This window comes from Rhyacophila brunnea, unplaced genomic scaffold (assembly GCF_057557595.1).
Source record: "Rhyacophila brunnea isolate RB1 unplaced genomic scaffold, BYU_Rbru_1.0 scaffold_11, whole genome shotgun sequence".
Taxonomy (NCBI): Eukaryota; Metazoa; Arthropoda; class Insecta; order Trichoptera; family Rhyacophilidae; genus Rhyacophila; species Rhyacophila brunnea.
The window spans coordinates 12,713,670-12,734,274 of record NW_028232763.1 but is presented as its reverse complement, the minus strand read 5'-3'; the positions used below and the strand labels follow the sequence as shown (position 1 = coordinate 12,734,274).

The 20,605-nt window shown below is 32.1% G+C and overlaps 1 protein-coding gene across 2 annotated transcripts in view; it reads left to right on the top strand.

Moving 5' to 3' along the window:
* Positions 1-14,891, top strand: part of Ptx1 (pituitary homeobox homolog Ptx1) — a 165,325-nt gene extending 150,434 nt beyond the window's left edge. For both annotated transcript variants that reach the window (XM_085958948.1, XM_085958937.1), the window contains exon 5: positions 9,534-14,891. In XM_085958948.1, coding sequence (XP_085815074.1) covers positions 9,534-10,133 — 600 coding nt within the window. In that variant the 3' untranslated portion in view covers positions 10,134-14,891. The remainder of the gene's footprint in view (positions 1-9,533) is intronic.
* The last annotated feature ends 5,714 nt before the right edge of the window (positions 14,892-20,605 follow it).

Here is a 20,605-nt window from a genome sequence, read left to right as displayed (position 1 = left end):
ATATAGTCATCAGAGTGGGTCTATTCCAGGGGTCGAAATGGACCAGAACGCACCGGAGCGCCGTTCCTGTTCGTGAAATCGGTAAAATTATCGCTCCGTCTCGTGGAATAAACAATTTGACCGTCTGAGCTAGGCCATATAAAAGAAAATCTAACACACTTATTTTTATGAAAAAAAAACACATACACTTTTTGATTTGATAACTTTACTATGTAAAAATCTTCAGAAAACTTTCGAGCGCTGGTCTATTCTATACTAATCGACCGCTAAAGTGATAAAGTGATAAATATTATCAAACTTAGGGTAGGTTTGTATCAAAGTATTAGCACTTATTGTAACAATTACAATAATAAGCAAGGGAGGTGCTGTTAAAATATAGCACTTATTGCAACAATTACAACCAACTTATTCTAATTGTTACAATAGGTACGTGCTAATACTTTGATATAAACCTGCATTAAGTTTGATAATATTTATCATTTTATCACTTTAGCGGTCGATAAGTATAGAATAGACCCACTGGATTTATTAATCCAATATTTTCATTAGTTTTGGCTTTTTTAATAATTATAATATGTTTAATTGAATAAAAATATTATTATAAAATATTACATTTTCCAATCAATTCATTCCATTAGTGCATTAGGTGCTATGTATAATTTGTTTATGCATGTCAATTATTTACTTACATAGATAATGTTGGCGATTTTCGGTTGCGTCGAATGTGGATATGCGAGTCCGCTTACAATTATATACTATTAGTAACAAACACAATCTAAATTTATCAATCTTCCCACAATCGGTAACGCGCTATCGTATTTGCGAGATAGATGACCTGTTCAAAACGTCGCAACGACGTGTGAACACTGCAATCGTATCTAATGCGATTATATGCACCCCAATAAACAAGCGAATTGCTGGCGCGTGTGTGTGTTATTGCACCCTATAATTATATGCTTTGTGACTGTGTATAAAGATAGTGCAAGAATAAGATTATCATACTTAATACATTCGTCTGTCAAAAAAACATATTGAAGGCGTTTGTGACATTTTAATACTTCGTATGTTCAAACTATTCCACAGAATTATTTAATACTATCTATAAGGCGCATAGTGACATTTTCTGTTCCTAATTTAAATGACACTTCACTGAAAAATAATTTATACAATAATTGTAACATTTATTTGGGCTATTTTTTAACATTTTATAATATTTTAAATTTCCTTGATAACACATCATTTCAATACGATTTGATTTACATTGAACCTATCGACAGTATTTGATGTATTTTATATTATAGGTATACCTATATTTGTCTTGATTTATCTGTAACGTACGAGAGAAAAGTGTGTAAATGTGTTGGAGAGAGCATAGAAAAGATACATGTAAAGGCAAATTCTAAATTTGAAAAATAAACGGTCACGAAGATAAATTTATTTTAATCGCGTCGTGAAAGAAAATGAATGATATGATACTTACATAATAGTTTGAGAGGTACCTACTTACAGTGCACTACTAGTATTTAAAAAGTATTAAACGATTTGTGACAGATTGACGCAAGGTAAGGCAGTAATAAAGTCTAAACAATATTTTGTTTGCAGAACTAAGCCACACCTAAGAATGTTGACAGGTGGCACTGCCGCATGGTATTTTTTCTAGTCTAATATACTACGCTGATGATAAGGGTGACGTGAGATTTTATTGCCATGCTTGATGTTGATCATTTTGAAATGATCATTAATGTCAGTTAGAAATACTGTCAAATATCAAAACAAATTTGATATAAAATTTAAAAAAATATTTATTATCTATTAGGTATAAAAAGATATGTGTCTACTCCCATTCTTAACTCATAATTAGATTGACGTATATTTTCGCATATAAATGTGTTAGAAAATAATGTTATCAGATTAATATCATTTGAATTCCAATATAGATTATGGTACAAAATTGTATTATTTTATTGGCATACTATGGTAATTTTATGGAACAGAGATAATGAAGTGATTTGCTGCTGGTATTTGAGAATCAAAACTACCCGATGTCATTATTAAGACATTAATATTCTTTGCAACTATTGGGGTGCAACCCTCGTGTCAATATCAAAGTATGCTCACACTCTAGTGGCAAATATATATCTTATATAAAAAAACTTGATTGTGCTATATTGCAAATTATCCCATTTACATGAGAATGAAGTTGTGAATATAATATACAGACCTACAAACGTATCTGTATAATGGCCAAAAACGGAACTACGAACTACCATAGGACGCCATTTTGAAAATTTGATTCGAATGTCAGATTTTTACCAGTTACGCGTCTTGATTGGGTGGTTTTCGACAGTGGCTTCCCCATCCCATTCTTCAGATAAGTTTGTAGGTCTGTAGGTACATTCGTTGTCAGTTGTCATAGAAACATAAATAATATAATTCTTATATGAAGGAATTAAACGTGTTATGTGTATAGAATTTAGTTGACGGATTAACTCTAAAAATACATTGCAATAAGCAGTAATTATCCGTGGGGGTAGGCAGGCCATGCGTTGTATAGGAGTGACACAACAATACAAATTTTGAGAGTAATGGCAATTTTTCACGAATTAGAAGATGCGGTCTGTTCGTTGGAAAGTATCGACATCTTAGTTTAAAAAATAGTCGGAGAATAAAAAATTCTGACAACACAAACATTGTTTGTAATGTAATGCGTATTGTGCACAGGTAAAAATTTCACAGGGGTGCCTCCAAACTCGTCAGCATCACAAAACTCCACGTACCTAAAACTACCACCGTTTGAGAGTAGATTTCGTAGAGATCTTCACATTCTCAGTAGATGGTGTATTTGTCAATTTAAGACTTTTTACGTATTTGCCATACATAAATAATAAAATAGGTAAATAATAACAAAAAATAAAAGAATACTGTATTCCCAGTCTGCTTAAGGGTGGCACTTTGCATAGGGACGTCACTGGCTATAAGTAGATAAGCGTACATATTGCAAATTTATGTTGATAATGTGCTGTACTTCCTTATTGATATTGTGTACATATCATTGGCGTGTGTTGACTTTTGCTCGTAGAGATGTTGTTTGGAAAACACATTCCTACTATTTGTTACAATACCTATATTATCAACTTAAGATTTTGTAACTAATTATTGTATCATGACGGCCAGCCGAGGAAGTAGTATGATGTGATTTACTGAGCAAAATTACCTCACAATTGCGCAATAAATGAATAACATTATTTATAGTAATATTTATAAAATATTTATGGGGATCCTCCACATACACAGCATCTATAGACCACAATCACTGGTATATAACTAATGCTATGGCAAAGGAAAAATAAATTCAATTAAATATGAGTATTTAAAAAAAAATGGTTGAGATCATCATTATTCTAAAACTTTTGTGGTTACACGTGAGTAACGTCATTTGATAATACGCTCAATACATCGATATTAAATTCTTTATATTCAATCGTTTCCTTATAATTCTAACGCATATATTTCAAGCCAGAATGAAGACTTTCCGTGTTGGCTCATATCGTTGTTCGTTTCAACTGGGGATTGCAATACTGGTATTCCAGTATTTATCAATACCGAAATACCGGTTTTAAAAATCCAAAATACCGGAATTTTTGGTATTAAGAAAGCACACTCGTTTACGTTTTTCAAAATGAATTATAAGTTATGTGCTGCTAAAATGCAAATATATTGATTGAGTGAATCCAACAGAGGTGAAAAAATAATAAAACAAATTTCATCAAATATATTTATATACTTAAGTAATTGTCGCGATGAATTATCATAATATTATTTCGAAATAGAAAACATCCGTGACAAAAATATTCAATTTTTTCTATAATTATTGATAACTTTATAAGCATTGAATTTAAGAAGTTTTCCTGTAGCCGGACTTATTTGCACTTGATAAACTTTTGAGGGCTTCAGTTAAAATTATCTATATACATATTCAAATTAAGTATTTGTAAAAAATCACTAGTTCTACACTTATGATCAATACATATTTTTTAAATGTCAACATAATAAATGTAGGTATGTAGGTTTTTGCTATAAAATAATATTTTAAAAAGATTTTAATAGCTATATTTATTGATAAGCACCTACTTCTGTTTTTTTAATGTTTAAGAAATACCGGTAAAAACTTGGATGTTTAATGATCGCGCAATTTAGTCCGAGTACGGTACGGGGTAGATTTGCTAATGCGATAATATTATGAGCATAATTGCAGACTGCGTTTTATCTTTTTCTATTTTTAGTATTATCGACGACCGTTCCTGTATTTCGAGTCCCTGTATGCGATACTGATGGTTCGTGCGATGCTCTATTGGTATTATGTTAAACATTTAAACGCACTGAAAACCGTTTTTTCTTATAACTTCTACATATAACCTGAAAAAATCTGTTTTGACACTCGAATTATAGTAGGTATGCAGTGTACAAAGTTACGACACGATATCGTTAACGTATTATGTTTATGTTGTATATATCCTATCGTATGCTATAGCTTCATGACATAAAGCGTGTAGTTATTGGATAATCATGGTAATTTCGTGTACATATATCCCTCTAATCATATTCATAAATTCTGCGTGAAATCATATATGACTGCGTAATAATACTTAAAATCTCATAGGATAAATAGTTTTTCTTACCGGGTACGTTGGTGGTTTGAATTTATCGTTTTATTTTTTTTATCGTGGGGGGGGCTCAAAATCAGTCAGTTGCTCCGGCCTCTGCGTCCCTAAGCTCGCTACTGGTGCAATGTACTCTCTAATATATACCTACATACTAAAAAAATATCACATTATATTCTATAAACGCATTGATATAGCGTAAACACAATTCCAGTTCGGTGACATCTTTTAGGCTAAAATAAGGCAGTAGCATTGCGCATGCGCAGCTACGTTCTGTCAAAAATGTACATATTAAATATGTGGATATTTTCATTTGTTATGTGTTACTCGTAATTTCGATAACTACTTTGTATGTAGATTCCATAACACTTCAGAGTTATCTCGGATCAAGAAAAATGACAAAAAAGTGTTAAGGGGGGACATGCTCAGCGTAGGTCAAAATGGAGCTTTTATTCTATTTTCAAAGCATGATCCTGGACATTCCTTAAACGTTGTAGATAATTTATTTATATAATTTTGAAGCCTTATTATCCTTTATATTTATTTTAAACATTTGATGACTGCATAAAGTATTTTTATTACATAAAATAGTATTCTTTTAAACCTCTCGCTCTAATGTTTTAGAATATAGTCATATTTCAGTACATAAATGTGCAGTAAACGGTAAAAAATCGTAACACCGCTGCACATTTATGCACTGAAATATGACTATATTCTAAAACATTAGAGCGAGAGGTTTAAAAGAATACTATTTTATGTAATGAAAATACTTTATGCAGTCATCAAATGTTTAAAATAAATATAGAGGATAATAAGGCTTCAAAATTATATAAATATATATTAAATACAACATTTAAGGAAAGTCCAGGATCATGCTTTGAAAATAGAATAAAAGCTCCATTTTGACCCACGCTGAGCACGTCCGCCCTTAAGGAGTTAACTAGTTGGAATAAAGCTACTGATGAGCAATGGGACAGTTGAATTAATAATGATGACTCGTTCACCTTTCAGTCTTGACCACTGTTATTGATTAAAATTAATATTATGTTATTGTATATAAAACCAAAAATCAATAGACTAGACACTGTTGAGTACATATATTATATAATATAGAACTTCGTAACTGTTTACCAACAAGACAGCATCTTGATAGGCCAAAGCTTCGAGGCAGACACAAGAAAATATATTGTGGGGACTTATTGAGTATGATAGCCTCCCATCGACAACCCATAGGTTCGTTCAGTATCGCCTCACTAACTTTACTTTACTTCGGGTCTCCCGTCTTCGCAAAGTCACTCCGAACGGGTCGCGGGAGGGAGAGGGACGTATCGGGAGATCACGCGAGGGACGGAGAGGTCTACCGTTTCAGACACTTCGAGGCTACTATTATGCGACGAAGTTGTCAACCATTTTTGATGAGGTGGTCTCGATCGGATTTTGAAACAGAAATAGAAATTATAATAATACACAAGATTTAACAGATGTCTATTTATTCGTTGCATACAAAGATAAATTAGGTAATTAAAATTTATTAGCCTTTCAAAGTATATTAAAATTTAAATTCGGAGAGATCCTTACCACATCTAGGAATTAAGTTAATTTTAAAATACCATTTATAAAAACAATTTGCTAATTTTAATGGAATTTGAAATAACATCTCAACTATCATGTTGTTAAGAAACTTCTGCGTGTATAATAAATATATTGGTAGATTAATTGATAAAGCTCATCGTCCGGATTGCAATGTATGTGAGTTAAAGTTGAATTCGGTACAATATATTTTGTAGGATTTTTTGTTAATATTTATATTTCCGATGTTGATCCAAATTAACTATTACACTATTGAGAACTTTATACTTGAATAGTGTCGCAGGCAAAAATAATTGTTTTAAAATTATTTTAAAAAAATCGAAATTCTCTACTAAAGTATTACTACTATTAAGTACTACCGATTTTATGAATATAAATGAAATATTGTTGCTTATTATTTGCATAGAATAATAAAAGTTATATATTAATATGCTCTAGGGGAAAAAAACTAACTTCTCATTTGTGACAAATGAAGGGCTGAAAACACAAGGGATCAAGAGCGTGGATAACGATGTTGAATAAATTCAATTCAAAGTTAAATATGCGATGACTCGACATATAGATTTTCAGAATTTTGTAAATTTCCTCTCAAAACAAAATACCGTTATTGTGTCAATCGCAAAAATGTATTGATTTTCTTTTTATCTATTAATATTTTTGGGCGTGTAATAAAATGTTTCACTGCTCTCATTAGATTGTTTTTTAAGAGAATATGGATACAAGTCAGACAAAAACATCCAAATAAGTTTTTATAAAAATATGAGCTTAGTTCATGCTCCGTTAGAGCTTTCTAGAAAGTATATTTTGTTTGGTAGCATATTTTTGTCAATAGTGAAGAAATAACACGGAGAGTTCTTACAGCAAACATGTGCTCCACAAAATCAGCTAAAGTCTTGTAGCTTCTTCCGCCGTACAAACATTACGAGTACCTACAAGACGTTAACCTATGGGTCAGAGTGTTAGATCCTCACCAAGGCTGATGAGCATGCAATAAATATATTCGGGACAATAATGTGCTGCATAGAATACACGGGGCCATACTAAAATGAGAATATGGCATAAGTTATATAACCTAGAACTCTTCAACAAGAAGAATATATCTCCAAACTTAATAGACTTCGATGGGTGGGATATGTAGCAAGAATGGATTCAGACTCCGGTGGTTCGACGGTGTCAATAGGAATGCTAAATCAGCAGGTGCAGATACCCCGAGGACACCGGCCTAGGATAGGAAGTTCTCGGAGTAGTTTAGGACCCAACCTAGATTTTTAGATCACTGATGATGATGGTGATGATATGCATATTATTTACCTTTTAAACGATGTATCGTTCACTAATCTAATCCAAGTATGCCTGAGCACTGTGAATGATCGTAGCTAGGCAACGGGAAAGTCTGACACCACGAGCGTCAAAAGTACCTGAAACATAAACTTAATAGACATTAGACATAAGAGGAGATGTAGACCTCTTAAAATAGATAATTCAGTTAATAGCATTCCAAAGGCATTCCTAAGCCTATGCCAGAAGTTAGTAATCACTGAATATGGGGGTGTTGCGAATTTCGGTGGGGAAGTCAAAGTATATGAGAATGTCGGGACCAATCACAGAGGTCGTTTATCTTCATTCCGACGCCACAATTAGACGGGTCGTTGGCTGCACTGCTGCTAGGAAAAGGGGGTGGCTGCCGGGGGGTGGAGGGCGGCGGCGGCCTGCGCTCGCTCAGACGAATCGCTGCAATATTTCGCGGACGAAAAGAGCATTTGTTTTGTTTTTCTTTCGTTAATGCCGGCGATATTAATGGGGGGTGCTCGAAAAATTGTATATCTTTTCATAAGATCTCAGTGTATTCGATTTCGATTATTATGGTCACAACAGAAACAACTGACAAGTATCTAAATGATTTTATCGTTAAGTGTGAATTTTACCGTGTCCGGAAATTTGTACGTATGCAGTTCACCGTATCATACTTCACCGTAAATATCGGAAATATATGGTCATATATTAAAGACCCTCCAACCTCTTTGGGTCGTATAGTACTGAGATAATATTCATGTCTAAATAAAACACGGCTCTTGTCGGTTTACAGGAAGCCAGCGAGAATCAAATTTTGATATCTGAATAAATAGCCGATACACTGGATTATTTTTTAGGTTTGATTAGGTTAGGTTTTCATTCTTGAATTCATGAATTTTGCTAAAATCAGCCATGAAAATTGGCGCGGTCCTCGCCTGGCTTCCTGTAAGCCGATTTCTACCTAAAATACGTAATAAAAACTGCTGAAATACAAGGGAAAGACAGTAGAAAATAGGAATGTAATTAAATTAGATAAAACACAACAACGTGTATATTTTCATCTCGGTGCTATAGAGATGACCTTATAATATACCGTATAATATACGTGTATGAAATGTAATAAGTACAACTTACATGTAACCGAATTTTACAGGATTCGTCGTAATTATGTTTCATAATCTCCATAAAAAATGAGTTGTAACTTGATACAAAAGATATCATTGTAACTTGTAACTAAATAATCTAATATAATAAATACCTAGGTACCTAACTCTTTTTCAACTAACCTAAACTAACCAAGCCTAACGCCCTTTTTGCATTGTACTCTTTACCAATACACTGGTAGGATTCTATCAAGGTTTTTTATCGGTTGGTTAGTCTTGTCACAACGTGATGTGTAAAAACGAATATACAGTGTATCCAAAGATGTTGAAAATGGGATCTTTGGTCTACAGATTAAGTTAGCTACAGGTGACTTTGCATTACAGGTTCATTTGAGTACCTACTTTACACTTGAGTTTACACTGAGTAATTAGTATTGAGCATATATATAAAATAACCAGAATTCGAGCCGCCATTTTGTTTTTTGGACTGCCAATAGAAGAAAAATAATAAACGTCGTGTTAACAATACAACAAAGGAGTACATATACAAATTGTTTGATTCAAAAATCGAACAGCCTTTAAAATTTCTAATACGAAATGCGCATATTAAGACTCGTTATAATTATTATAGAGTCCAACTTCTTTGAATATTTCAGTTCAGTATGTCTTAACTTAACTATACTATGTAAATATTTCAACATTAAGTATCCATATTACATTAAGTATATTAAGCAACATTAAGGATTTTGGATTAGTTATAGATAATGCAGTTTTCTTCATAAAAATCTTCTTTGAAACAGCATATAAACACATTTTCTTTAAACGATAAAAAAATCTGGTGCATTGGTGGTTTATTAATTTATTTGTATAATATTTTTTGTTACAGGTATGGTTCAAAAATCGCCGGGCGAAATGGAGAAAACGCGAGCGAAACGCCATGAACGCTGCCGCCGCAGCAGCTGCGGACTTCAAGAACGGCTTTGGATCCCAATTCAATGGCCTGATGCAGCCCTTCCCTGATACCGACTCCCTATATTCCTCATACTCCTACAACAACTGGGCAGCGAAGGTTCCCAGTCCATTGGGTACCAAATCCTTCCCTTGGCCCGTCAACCCACTAGGCTCAGTCGTACCAACGAATCACCACCAAAGCTCTGTCAATTGCTTTAATGCTGCGACATCAGTAGCCGGAATGGGTTCAGCAGGGTCTATGTTACCTGGAGGTATGGGTTCTGGGTCAAGTTCTAGTGCTCCCCCATGTCCTTATACGACGCCTCCTAATCCTTATTCTGTGTATCATCACCGCGGTCCTACGGAGCCGTGCGCAGCAATGTCTTCCAGCATAGCAAGTCTTCGCTTAAAAGCCAAGCAGCATTCGTCAGGGTTTGTGTATTCGTCGCCCAGTCCCGCGTCCCGTGCGGGGTCTGCTGGTCTCTCAGCTTGTCAGTACGCTGGGGTAGGCGTGGGGTCTGACAGGACCGTCTGAGAGGAGCTGCTCGCCCACGGTGGGCGGGTGATCATTGACTCTGCGGGGCGGGGTGATGGAGGCGAACTTGACCACAATAACAGGAGCCCTATTTCTAGTATGGACGAACGACGGAACGCTGGGCACGATTCGTGAAGTCATGGGCTGTTCGGATTAGGTTTCTTTACTCAGTAGGGTGTGCAAAAAGTCTTTATTTTATAATAATAGTACAATAATTGCAATATTAGTTACACTAAATACTATTTTCTCATATAATATTTTAAACATTTACCACTAAACTTATACAGAGTGAAAGCTTCTTATGTAAATTTTTTTTTTATAAAAAATGTCTATAAATTAGAACAAAAATGTCATAAACAAGAAAGTAATAAAATCACAGATAATAATATTTACATTTAATTCAACCTTGTCTGCCTACTAACTTTTTCTTTAATATTATATAATATATTGCTGCTATAGCAATAATTATTGAATTTCTAATCTTATTAGTGCGTTCAAGGCATGCTATACGAATGCGTAAAACGCAGTTGGAATAAATAAATAGGCGCGTGGAGCGTGTTCTCTTATTAACGCACTGCGCATACGCGAAATCATTATTTTACAAAATAATTAATGCGGAAACAACACGCATTGAACGCACTATGAATGAATTCTACTTCATAAGCACAAATATGAAGCTTTCATTGATGTAACAACAAATTAAATTTCTATACATTCATTCTTACTCAACATTTACACATTTTACACATTTTCTTCTTACAGCGATTGTCACAGACCTAAACACATCAGCGCACTTTACATTAAATTTAATATAATTTAATTTAACGGCAAGTAATGATGTAAATAAATCATCTTTTTTAATAAAAACAAAAACCGTAAATCACCAAGTATGTTACATTTATCATTTATTTGTAAAAATCAATTAAAATATTTAATAGTACACCCAATCAATTAAAAATATTATCCGGTTAATTCATCGCAAATATTTTTATGACTTATAATAACACAATAATCATGTAAAAAAAAAGTGGAAACCAATTATTGCCAAAACATCTGCCAAATCGAAGAGTGCAATTAATTATTATGTAATAATTATACATTTGTATATTTTAAGTAGTTCTTTTATGTAAGGTACAAAGGAAATATAGTATTTTATTCAATTGATTATGTACATAGTGTTTTTTATATTAAGTACGAGTATTTTAATATTTTTTTGTAAAATTATTGAAAACTATTAGATATGTAACGTTTGAGTTATCCGGTAGCCAAGCGTACACCCAGATTGTAAAAAGTAATTTCAAAAAGACATTTTTATTAACGGGCATGGTTATTGTAATAATTCATTCATTCTATTTTTTCAATGATATAAAAAGTAGAAATCTTCTTTGCGTAACAGTTTGATTGGCCCTTATTATTCAGACTTACACGTAACTGAATGATTACATTGATTTAATATTATTTTTTATATTTTATCGGCATTTGGTAGCCGTTATCGATTTCGGAACTCTGTCACCGTAAATGAAACAATAGAAAAAAAATATTCTGTGATGAATTATCGTCGGTGGCAAGTTGTGAACTATAATAAATAATAATACTGGACGTTAGTAAAAATGAATATGATAAATCTAACTAAGAAATAACAAAGCTTCCATAATTATTATTAAAGTAATCTTTCTAGCGAGTTTTAAGCCACCCCTTATCCACTAATTATCATCTGAAGATAGAACTCTTATATGTCACATTTAAAATATTTTTCGTGAAATTTTTTGAAACAAAGTACATATTGTATTTTAGATAAATAAATCTATGACTTTTTTGTAGTACTATGGTTGAAAAAAAGCATACATTTGTTTATAGCAGACATATCCAATGCAATCGTGGGATGAGTTTTGATCGATGAGTTATGACAATGTAAAAAGCGTGTAGATTTCGTTTTTAGTGATTTGAGCTTTATTTATTCCTGTTTTTATTTCCTTAACTAGCTTACGTAAAAGTCGTTTTCAAATCAACCATGAGAAAGCCTGTGCCACCTCGTCGGATCACTCAATTTGTATCACTCACGGACTGTCGCTGGAGTGAGAAAAAGAATATATTATGCGCTTTAAATTCAAGCAATATATTCCCCTCACCGTCGCGCAGTAGGCTCTTTGCATAGTAAGGTATTAGTTTGACAATGAATGCAGTGAGTGCCCAAAAACAACACCAAAAATCTTTATGATGGTAAATGACAAGTGTTGCTGAATTTTTAACACCTCATTATTCTCATCCAAATATAATACATTTATTTAAATAATTGAGGAATGACGATCGGTGGCATTTTGATACTGGGTATTAGATCACAGTAAACTTAAAATTGTGTCGCTACATTTCAAAATCAGCTAAGTCCACCTTTAGCTATTTTTGACTTTTTTTTGAATTGCTGAAGATCTACTACTTTCTAACATTTCTGCATTATCGGAATGTGGAACTTATTAATTTTAAATATTCTGTACTCGAAATAATATAAACTTTCACCCTTGTGACTGTGTACTTGAGAAAACAAAAAGCTGTTTTTCTCCTATTCATCTATTATGGACTTGGCTGATTTTGAAATCTAGCGACACAGTTGGACTTGTCTGTCTATACAAATATAACAAATAATACTCTCCTGTAGTATATTTCAAATGTGACTTAGAATAGTTCGGAAATTTAGAGACGATATGTTTATTTTTTATCTTTATTCTTCTCCCCTTTCTGGGTGTGCACTTGACGATAGCTGTAATTTTTTAGATTCAACTTTTCACTGTATAAAAAATGCAAAAATTAAGATACAACAAAAATTGTGAAATATAATGTATAGAATATGAATAAATTAATTTGTATATTTAATAACATTTCCAAAGAGTTGATGTTCTTACCAATACTTCGGTGTGACGATGATGACACTGTTAAAGTACCTTGAACCCAAAGAATAGTAATTTTATCATTAAACCTGTAAATAATATTTATTTACAACGTATACAACATTGTGAACTGTTTGTTGTAACTATTTTAAGTTACTAATTTTGTGCAATCCCATTATTCTATAGGTACTACTGCAAAATACTTACGATATTAATTTTAATACTTTCACATGTATAACGTCATCAACTTTACTATTGATCATTTTAATAAAGACAATCAGGACTTTAATGATTTATTGTCAAACTTTCACTAATGTCATTTTTATTAATCTTTTAAAACTTTACCATCAATTAAAAACAGTACTTTTCCATATAAATTTATAGAGATTTAATTAGCAACCTTTTTGCTCACTTATTATGACAGTCTCAACTGATATATAAAATACATTATTAAGCTATAAATACGTCACGTAAGCTCATATTATATGCTAGAATTATCATAAACTTTAATACTAAAAATTGACAGCCTACAAAACATTTGTCATACAAATCATTCGTAGTTTTCTTTGAAACGACTAAAACTAAAGATACGCTAGATCACGTGACTGAAAAATGTGTAAATTAGCAGATAATATAAAAAAAACGGTTTGTCATACGTGAGGTGACCTTAATATGGTTCTGATACAAATAAAATAACATTGTACATTTTTTGCCCGTGGGGCTAGCATACCGTGAGCTCACGAGTTCTTACGGGACGTTATGTGAATGTGTTTCTAACATAAACTTTCGAACTACACACGTCACAAGAAACAGAAATACTGTATCACACAAATATATTATAGAAAGTCCCACTAGTCAAGCGAAGTATTGTAACTCTAACTAATCTTTGATAAATTACACTTTATTACTGTTTGCATTGTTGATACCGGGATATTTCAATAATCGTCGGATTCTTTTTTGAGCTGATGCACAATTTGACAGCCACTATCAAAATATCCGAAATTATCCAGTTATTAACTTATTTTCATTAATCTATGGGAAACGTTTATTTATTAAATACATGACAACTACTAGACAAATATTGCCATAATAACGTATTTTTATACCAGTTGAGAATGTCTTACAAAGCGGACAAAATTGGACCTGATATGTGCAACATTATGTGGGATACGCACTCTATATAATGTGTTTTATTATAATTGATATAATATCTTTCTACGAATAATTTACAGTTAACACCATTCAAGCAATGACATTATTAATGGACAACGCACTCAATACAGTAGCTAGCAAGTAAATTTGCGCATAGCGATGTTTGCACATGTATAGGTAGACGTCACGCAATTTCCATTATGCGATATCACGCATCGGGAATTTATAGCAATATCACCTTTATTGTAATGGCGTTAGAACAGTGTTTCTAGTGTCAATGTTAATTTGAGCGAACCCGTTCGAACCGAACCATTCTGCAGACCCGACAAAAAGCATCGGGAATTTATAGCAATATCACCTTTATTGTAATGGCGTTAGAACAGATTATGCCGTTCGGCAGACCCGACAAAAAAGTGAGTGTCATTTTTTTTCCAGATGCTTCGTCCATATTAATGTCATTGCATTCAAGTGATCCTATATTTACCGACCACATTGCAAAAGACAATTTTACATAAATGTTTTCCATTAATGATTTGTAATGCAAAATGTTAAAATAAATAAAATTAAAACTAAAAAAAAAAACATTTTTGTAAAACCTGTGGTTGAAAACATTATTTAATTTGACTTAAAATCCAATTACTACTTTCTTTGAAAAATTCATTATTATATATTTTTTTTAAATTATCATAAATACAATCATAAATATCAAAATTTTAATTCGGAAGATGGGTATAAATATGTAATGTTGTTAAAATTGACAATAATAACGTCGAAAAGATTATGTCGTTGGATATTTTTTTTATTTTGTAAGTATATCCAATTTTTTTTTGATTAATAATATTTTTTATAATTACAAAAATAGTGAATACATTTCATAATTGTATTTTTTTCATGATTTATGATACTCTTAATTTTACTAAATTTAATTAAAATTGAACCATAATTTTAAATGTAATTTCTGTGAATAAACATTCTTTTTTAACAATTGTTTATTAAATACGAAATTGTATAAGTTTAAATAATGATTAAATATAACATTGTACTTATCAGTAGCATTAAGACCATATAATTATTAATAAAAAAACCTCATAATGTGCATATCGTTTGTAACTTCATCGAATCGTCTAGTCACAATAAAACCAAACTTTAATCAATGCCTTGTTTTATTTCAACACGAAACATCCTGTACAGTGATTAAGTTTACTAAATACCTGGAAGATGTGACACTCAATATTGATAATATTATTTTTCTGTATGAAAGTCAACCAATTGAACCAATCATAAAAGTATGTAAGTATACAATACTGATGAATCAATGAGACAAAATAACTGAATTAGTATCGATTCCAATAACAGATGGACACAGAAGACATGCATAAAAGAGTAAATACAATTATTAAAAATTGCATACAATAGGGAGAAATTTAAATTGTTATAAGGGAGCGAATAATAAAAAAACGACAAGCGATACAATATAAATAGAGTTACTATGAATGGTAATTAGGGTAATTTTGCTACATCTTATTTTGAAAGAGGCAAGAGAACAAAACAGTTTCTCTCGATCAATTTATTGATTCATAATTCTGCAGATAACATAAGTCATAATATAGTAAAGATGTTAAAGTATAATTACTTGGCGATAATAAAAAGGTGGCAAATTATATAAAAAACTAGGAATGAAGTGAGTAAGTGGTTAAAAATAAACCTTCTCTATATAATATACGGAATCTAAATATATGATAGTGAAGCTGAAAAGAAGTTGTATTATGATTGTCGCATTGTAGATTATATCTATATTTTTTTTAACTTTAGACATTTAAACATAATTCAAGATTCAATCAATGAATTCCATAAATTATAAGATTTGCAGATATTGCCAAGATACATTCTGTCAACTTGAACTTGTTATGAATGGTATTCAGTTATTAATTTGATTATTTTATCCAGTGTACATTATTAGAACACGAACAATATTTAATTTGTACCAGAACCGAAACGTTATAATTTATAATAGTAGCTATACCTACAAATCTTAAATAAATTATACAATAAAGAATTATCTAAATATGCCTCAAATGACGGCTGCAACCAAAGTTTATAGCAACCATCTTTCTTTCGTCTATTTAATTACCAGTTTCCATGACGTAGATGAGGCGTTCTCTTCATCAGAAAGAAAAATCGAAGAATTTTTAAATCCTAGCAACAAGACTGGTACCTACATACTATATTTTTAACACAAAAGGGATATTTAACAAATATTTTAAAATTTTGAAAGAAAGCCTCTAAACCGAAAATCACCATATTCAACTAACAATCAACCGCACAATAAATGATGCAGATCTGATGGAAACCACATAATTCCCTACTGCAAATACAAGTTATTTTATTTAATCAGACATGGTCAGTAACGAATTTAAAATATGTTATTAATTAAGTCTTCAACTTTTACAATCTTTAAAGGGTCAAGCCTACTCCAGACCACGATCAAATTCTTTAATAATAATTGAACGATCTTCTTCTTCTTCGATGGCGCTACAGCTCAAGTCGAGCCCTGGCCTCCTCCACCGCCGTCCTCCAGCCGGAACGGTCCTCCGCACGTCTTTTCCAGTTCATGATTTTTAGCAGCTGGTTGGCATCTATCTTTTGTAATGTTGTCACCCCAATTGACCAATCAACGACAGAAAATAAAAATATATGGACGTTTGTATTATAATATATTAAATTTTCGTAATTATACGTAAATGTTCGTTGACATCTTTGATACAACTGTAGAACAGTTTGTATTTTTGTTCATATTGGTCTGGACATCAGAAAGAAACGTTATAATATACATACACGTGTTGGATAAAAATATTGACTTTTAAAATAAAATCACTCAGAAACCTACAAATACCTACATTAAAATAAATAGCCATAGGTATATGCTGTCTTCCCAAAATCTTTCAGAAATCTTATCTAGGGGCGTAATGCTCAATTCATACTTACCACAAACTTACAGTAAAATTGGTAAATAGCCGAAATCCATCTGTTAACTATAGATTATAGAGATAAGGAATCCCTAACCATAGACTACTTTTGTTATGAACTCGACCCCTTCTGTATTACCAATTACCACTGACAGCTGCTGTCAAAATAAATGTACGTGTCTATAAACAGCCCATACACTCAAATTCATTTAACAATTGATCTCAATATGGGTATTGAACAATTATTAAATATCCGTGACATTTAATACGACATATTTCCTTTACTTTCGTTGATTCTGTACATGTCTTAATTTAGTAAAACCGATTATCGAATTGAAATGTCAGTGTCAATGAATTATGAATTAACTTTTCTTATTCGGATTTAGATATTTATGTAATATTAAACCAATAGATAGGTAGTTAAAATATATAAGTACTTAGTTACCTACACACCAACATGGTTATATTAGTTTTAATCACTCTATATATTTATTCATATCATGGCATATTTGTAATAATTGTAAATGACAAAATCTGACATTTCAACGGCAAGTGTTACCGTATCGGGAAAAACATGGGTCAAAAAATAACTTATATTATTCACTAATTGCGGAGACATTTAATCATTTTAATTAAATATTAATTGTGTATTTATAGTTATTGAATTTATTTTGTATATTTTTCATATTTTTGTCATCGTTTAACAATTACAAAATAATTTACCTAAATTATGAAAAAGAGAATTTTTAATTTATAGAAAAACAGAACGAAGCTATTGCAGATTTGGTGGACCATAGACAACTCGATCATAACTATGAAAGGCTTTCTGGATAGTGTTTTGTTGTAATTATGACAGACGATTGAGCATCGCGCTCTAGGTACATAGTAATTTTCCTAGTTAAATAAACTTATGATAATATGAATTTATATAATCTACTCGCGTTCCACTCAAATATCAGAATAAAAATTGACACAAAGAAAGCTTTGGAAATAATAATGGAAGAAGAAAATGCAAAATGATAGAGTCATTGCTCACATTATGAGGAAAGTATCTGACCTGAATCCAGCGAACCTTTAACTTATTCGTGTTTCTCTACATCAGATGGGGTGGAGTAGCAGTACCGTATTCATTTTAATTTGGGTAAACAAACAAAATTGGCACAGCAGTATATAAAGTGCTTTGATAATAATATAATAAATATAACTACTTATCTTTTTTTTGAAACGTCTCACTAATATCACTTAAAGAATTATGGGCAAGAACAAAATTATGTAGGTTAAGCCTTGACAGATTTGACTTGGATAGGGCAAAGGGCTGTTGCAGACTATCACATATGTAGCAATGTTACCATGCACTATCTGAAAGAACCTCTTTGCCATTCTGTAGTAATAATAAAAATGTCTTTGTTTTCGTTATGTTTAAAACATTGTAGCCGTTTTAAAAAAAAATCATTTTTTACAAATCGCTTGAATCCACGCTTCATCATCTCGAAAAATAAATCGACAGTAGGTACTCATGTTTTTTTTTCAATTTCCATCTGAAAACCGTCCATTCAGAATCAATTTACTGGAGCTTACAGATTGATAGCGTCGTTAACAGGTATTTTTTTTAAATAACATTGTAAAGAGTTTGGAATAGGTACCGGACCACCCCCATATTGTTATAAAATGTCATCATCGTCAGCCTGAATCTATCAACTGCTATATGAAGACCTCTCCAAGCTGATTCCACTTCTCTCGGTCCTGTGCATTGCGTTGCCACGTACTCCCGCAGAACTTTATCAATACATCGATCCAGTGGCCTCTAGGTCTACCTTGCTGACGTTTTGTACCACTTCATGACAAAAATTTTCCAACGATAGTCTTTTCTTCGAGATATGTGTCACAGCCCATTTCTATTTGAGGTTTTTAGCAAACTCTATTATATCGCAAAACCTTGTCTGTTCCCTTATCCACTTATTCCTCTTTTTGTCCTTTTGCGTTATGCCCAGCATGCACCTCTCAATACCACATTGTGCTCTAAGTTATAAAATGTATTGTCACGCATATCACTTGGTATACGGGAAATATGCAAAAAAAGCAGGACAGAAAATTTTTGTAGATTTTAGCTCTAACTTATCTTTTTATATTATAAGAGTAGATATTTTTACGACGTTTTTCTTAGCTCGTATTCTTGTTTGTCCGGTACAAATCTTGCAATCGATTTTTAACTAACTCCCGACTAGCTAGACATTTTAAACTTTAAGAATATATCAGAACACGATGCCAATGCATTCTTTTAATACTTTTAGCCATCTTTAAGTAGAATTGAATTAATTTTCAGTTAATTATGTTTTGTATGATAAGTTATTTCAGAAGAAATCCGTAATCCAATGCACTATTATTGGTTGCTAAGGGGATGGTCCTAAATTATTAATATATACGTGCGTTACTATGGAAATCAAAATGACATTTCAGTATTCTATATTTTGTTTGTTTGTTGCAAAATAGCAAAAAAATGATTTGCTGACAATTGCCTTATTTGTCCTAAATTATTAATATATAGAATTCTCAAGTTTATATGATTGAACAGAAAATTTAAAAACGTGGTATATAAAAAGTTCTTTTTATCTTGTAAATATTTATTATTATAAATGACGGAGAGATCGCTCCGCCCTTTTTTTTTGTGGCATTCGCCGTGTTTCTCATAGAAATATTAAAAAATGATGGATGACTCTGTTCTGCAGATAGCGGCGGCGATATTTTGGAGAAAAACAAAACAACAAAACGCCTCTTTATTACGCCTCGGAGAAGGGTGGGAGAGAGGTAAGAAAATGGAAAATGTGGAAGGGACGACGCTCAATCTAACCATCAGACGCCGTGACGTCATTTGACAGCTTGCAATTTTTCATATATCACTTTTGGTAAGTGAGTGACGTTGAATGTCGTTACTTGTTACGTGCCTATAACGCTTGTGTGAGTTAATGGAATATTTCATTTAATAATACGGCCATACAAACCGTAAGGTATATTAATATAAACCTCTCTTATCAGACCTTTCCTCATGGCTGATGATCGTGATCATCCTGAAATACAATCAACTTCTGAGCGACTAATACTAGAAACAAAAAAAAATATGATCACTTCACGTAAGCTTCACGGTAAGTACTTACGCGCCACAATAAAAAAGTGTGCAATGATAGTAATAATAGTAAATTTAGGAAAATCTGCCAAAATGTATCAAAACTCCACTGAGGCCACCGCATGCGTGATAAAACATTTTTTTATTTTCTGAAAATTTACACATTTTAGAGTCATGTGCTATGAAGTATCTTTGATTTTAGTGGTTTGAAAATTAGCTATACATGACAGGCATTTGACACAATGTTTTTGTAGGTTGTCAGTTTTTATTATTGAATTTTATAATTAGTATAGAACATGAGCTCACGTGACGTGATGGTAATGTGTTTTTAGCATAAGGCTATTTACTCCT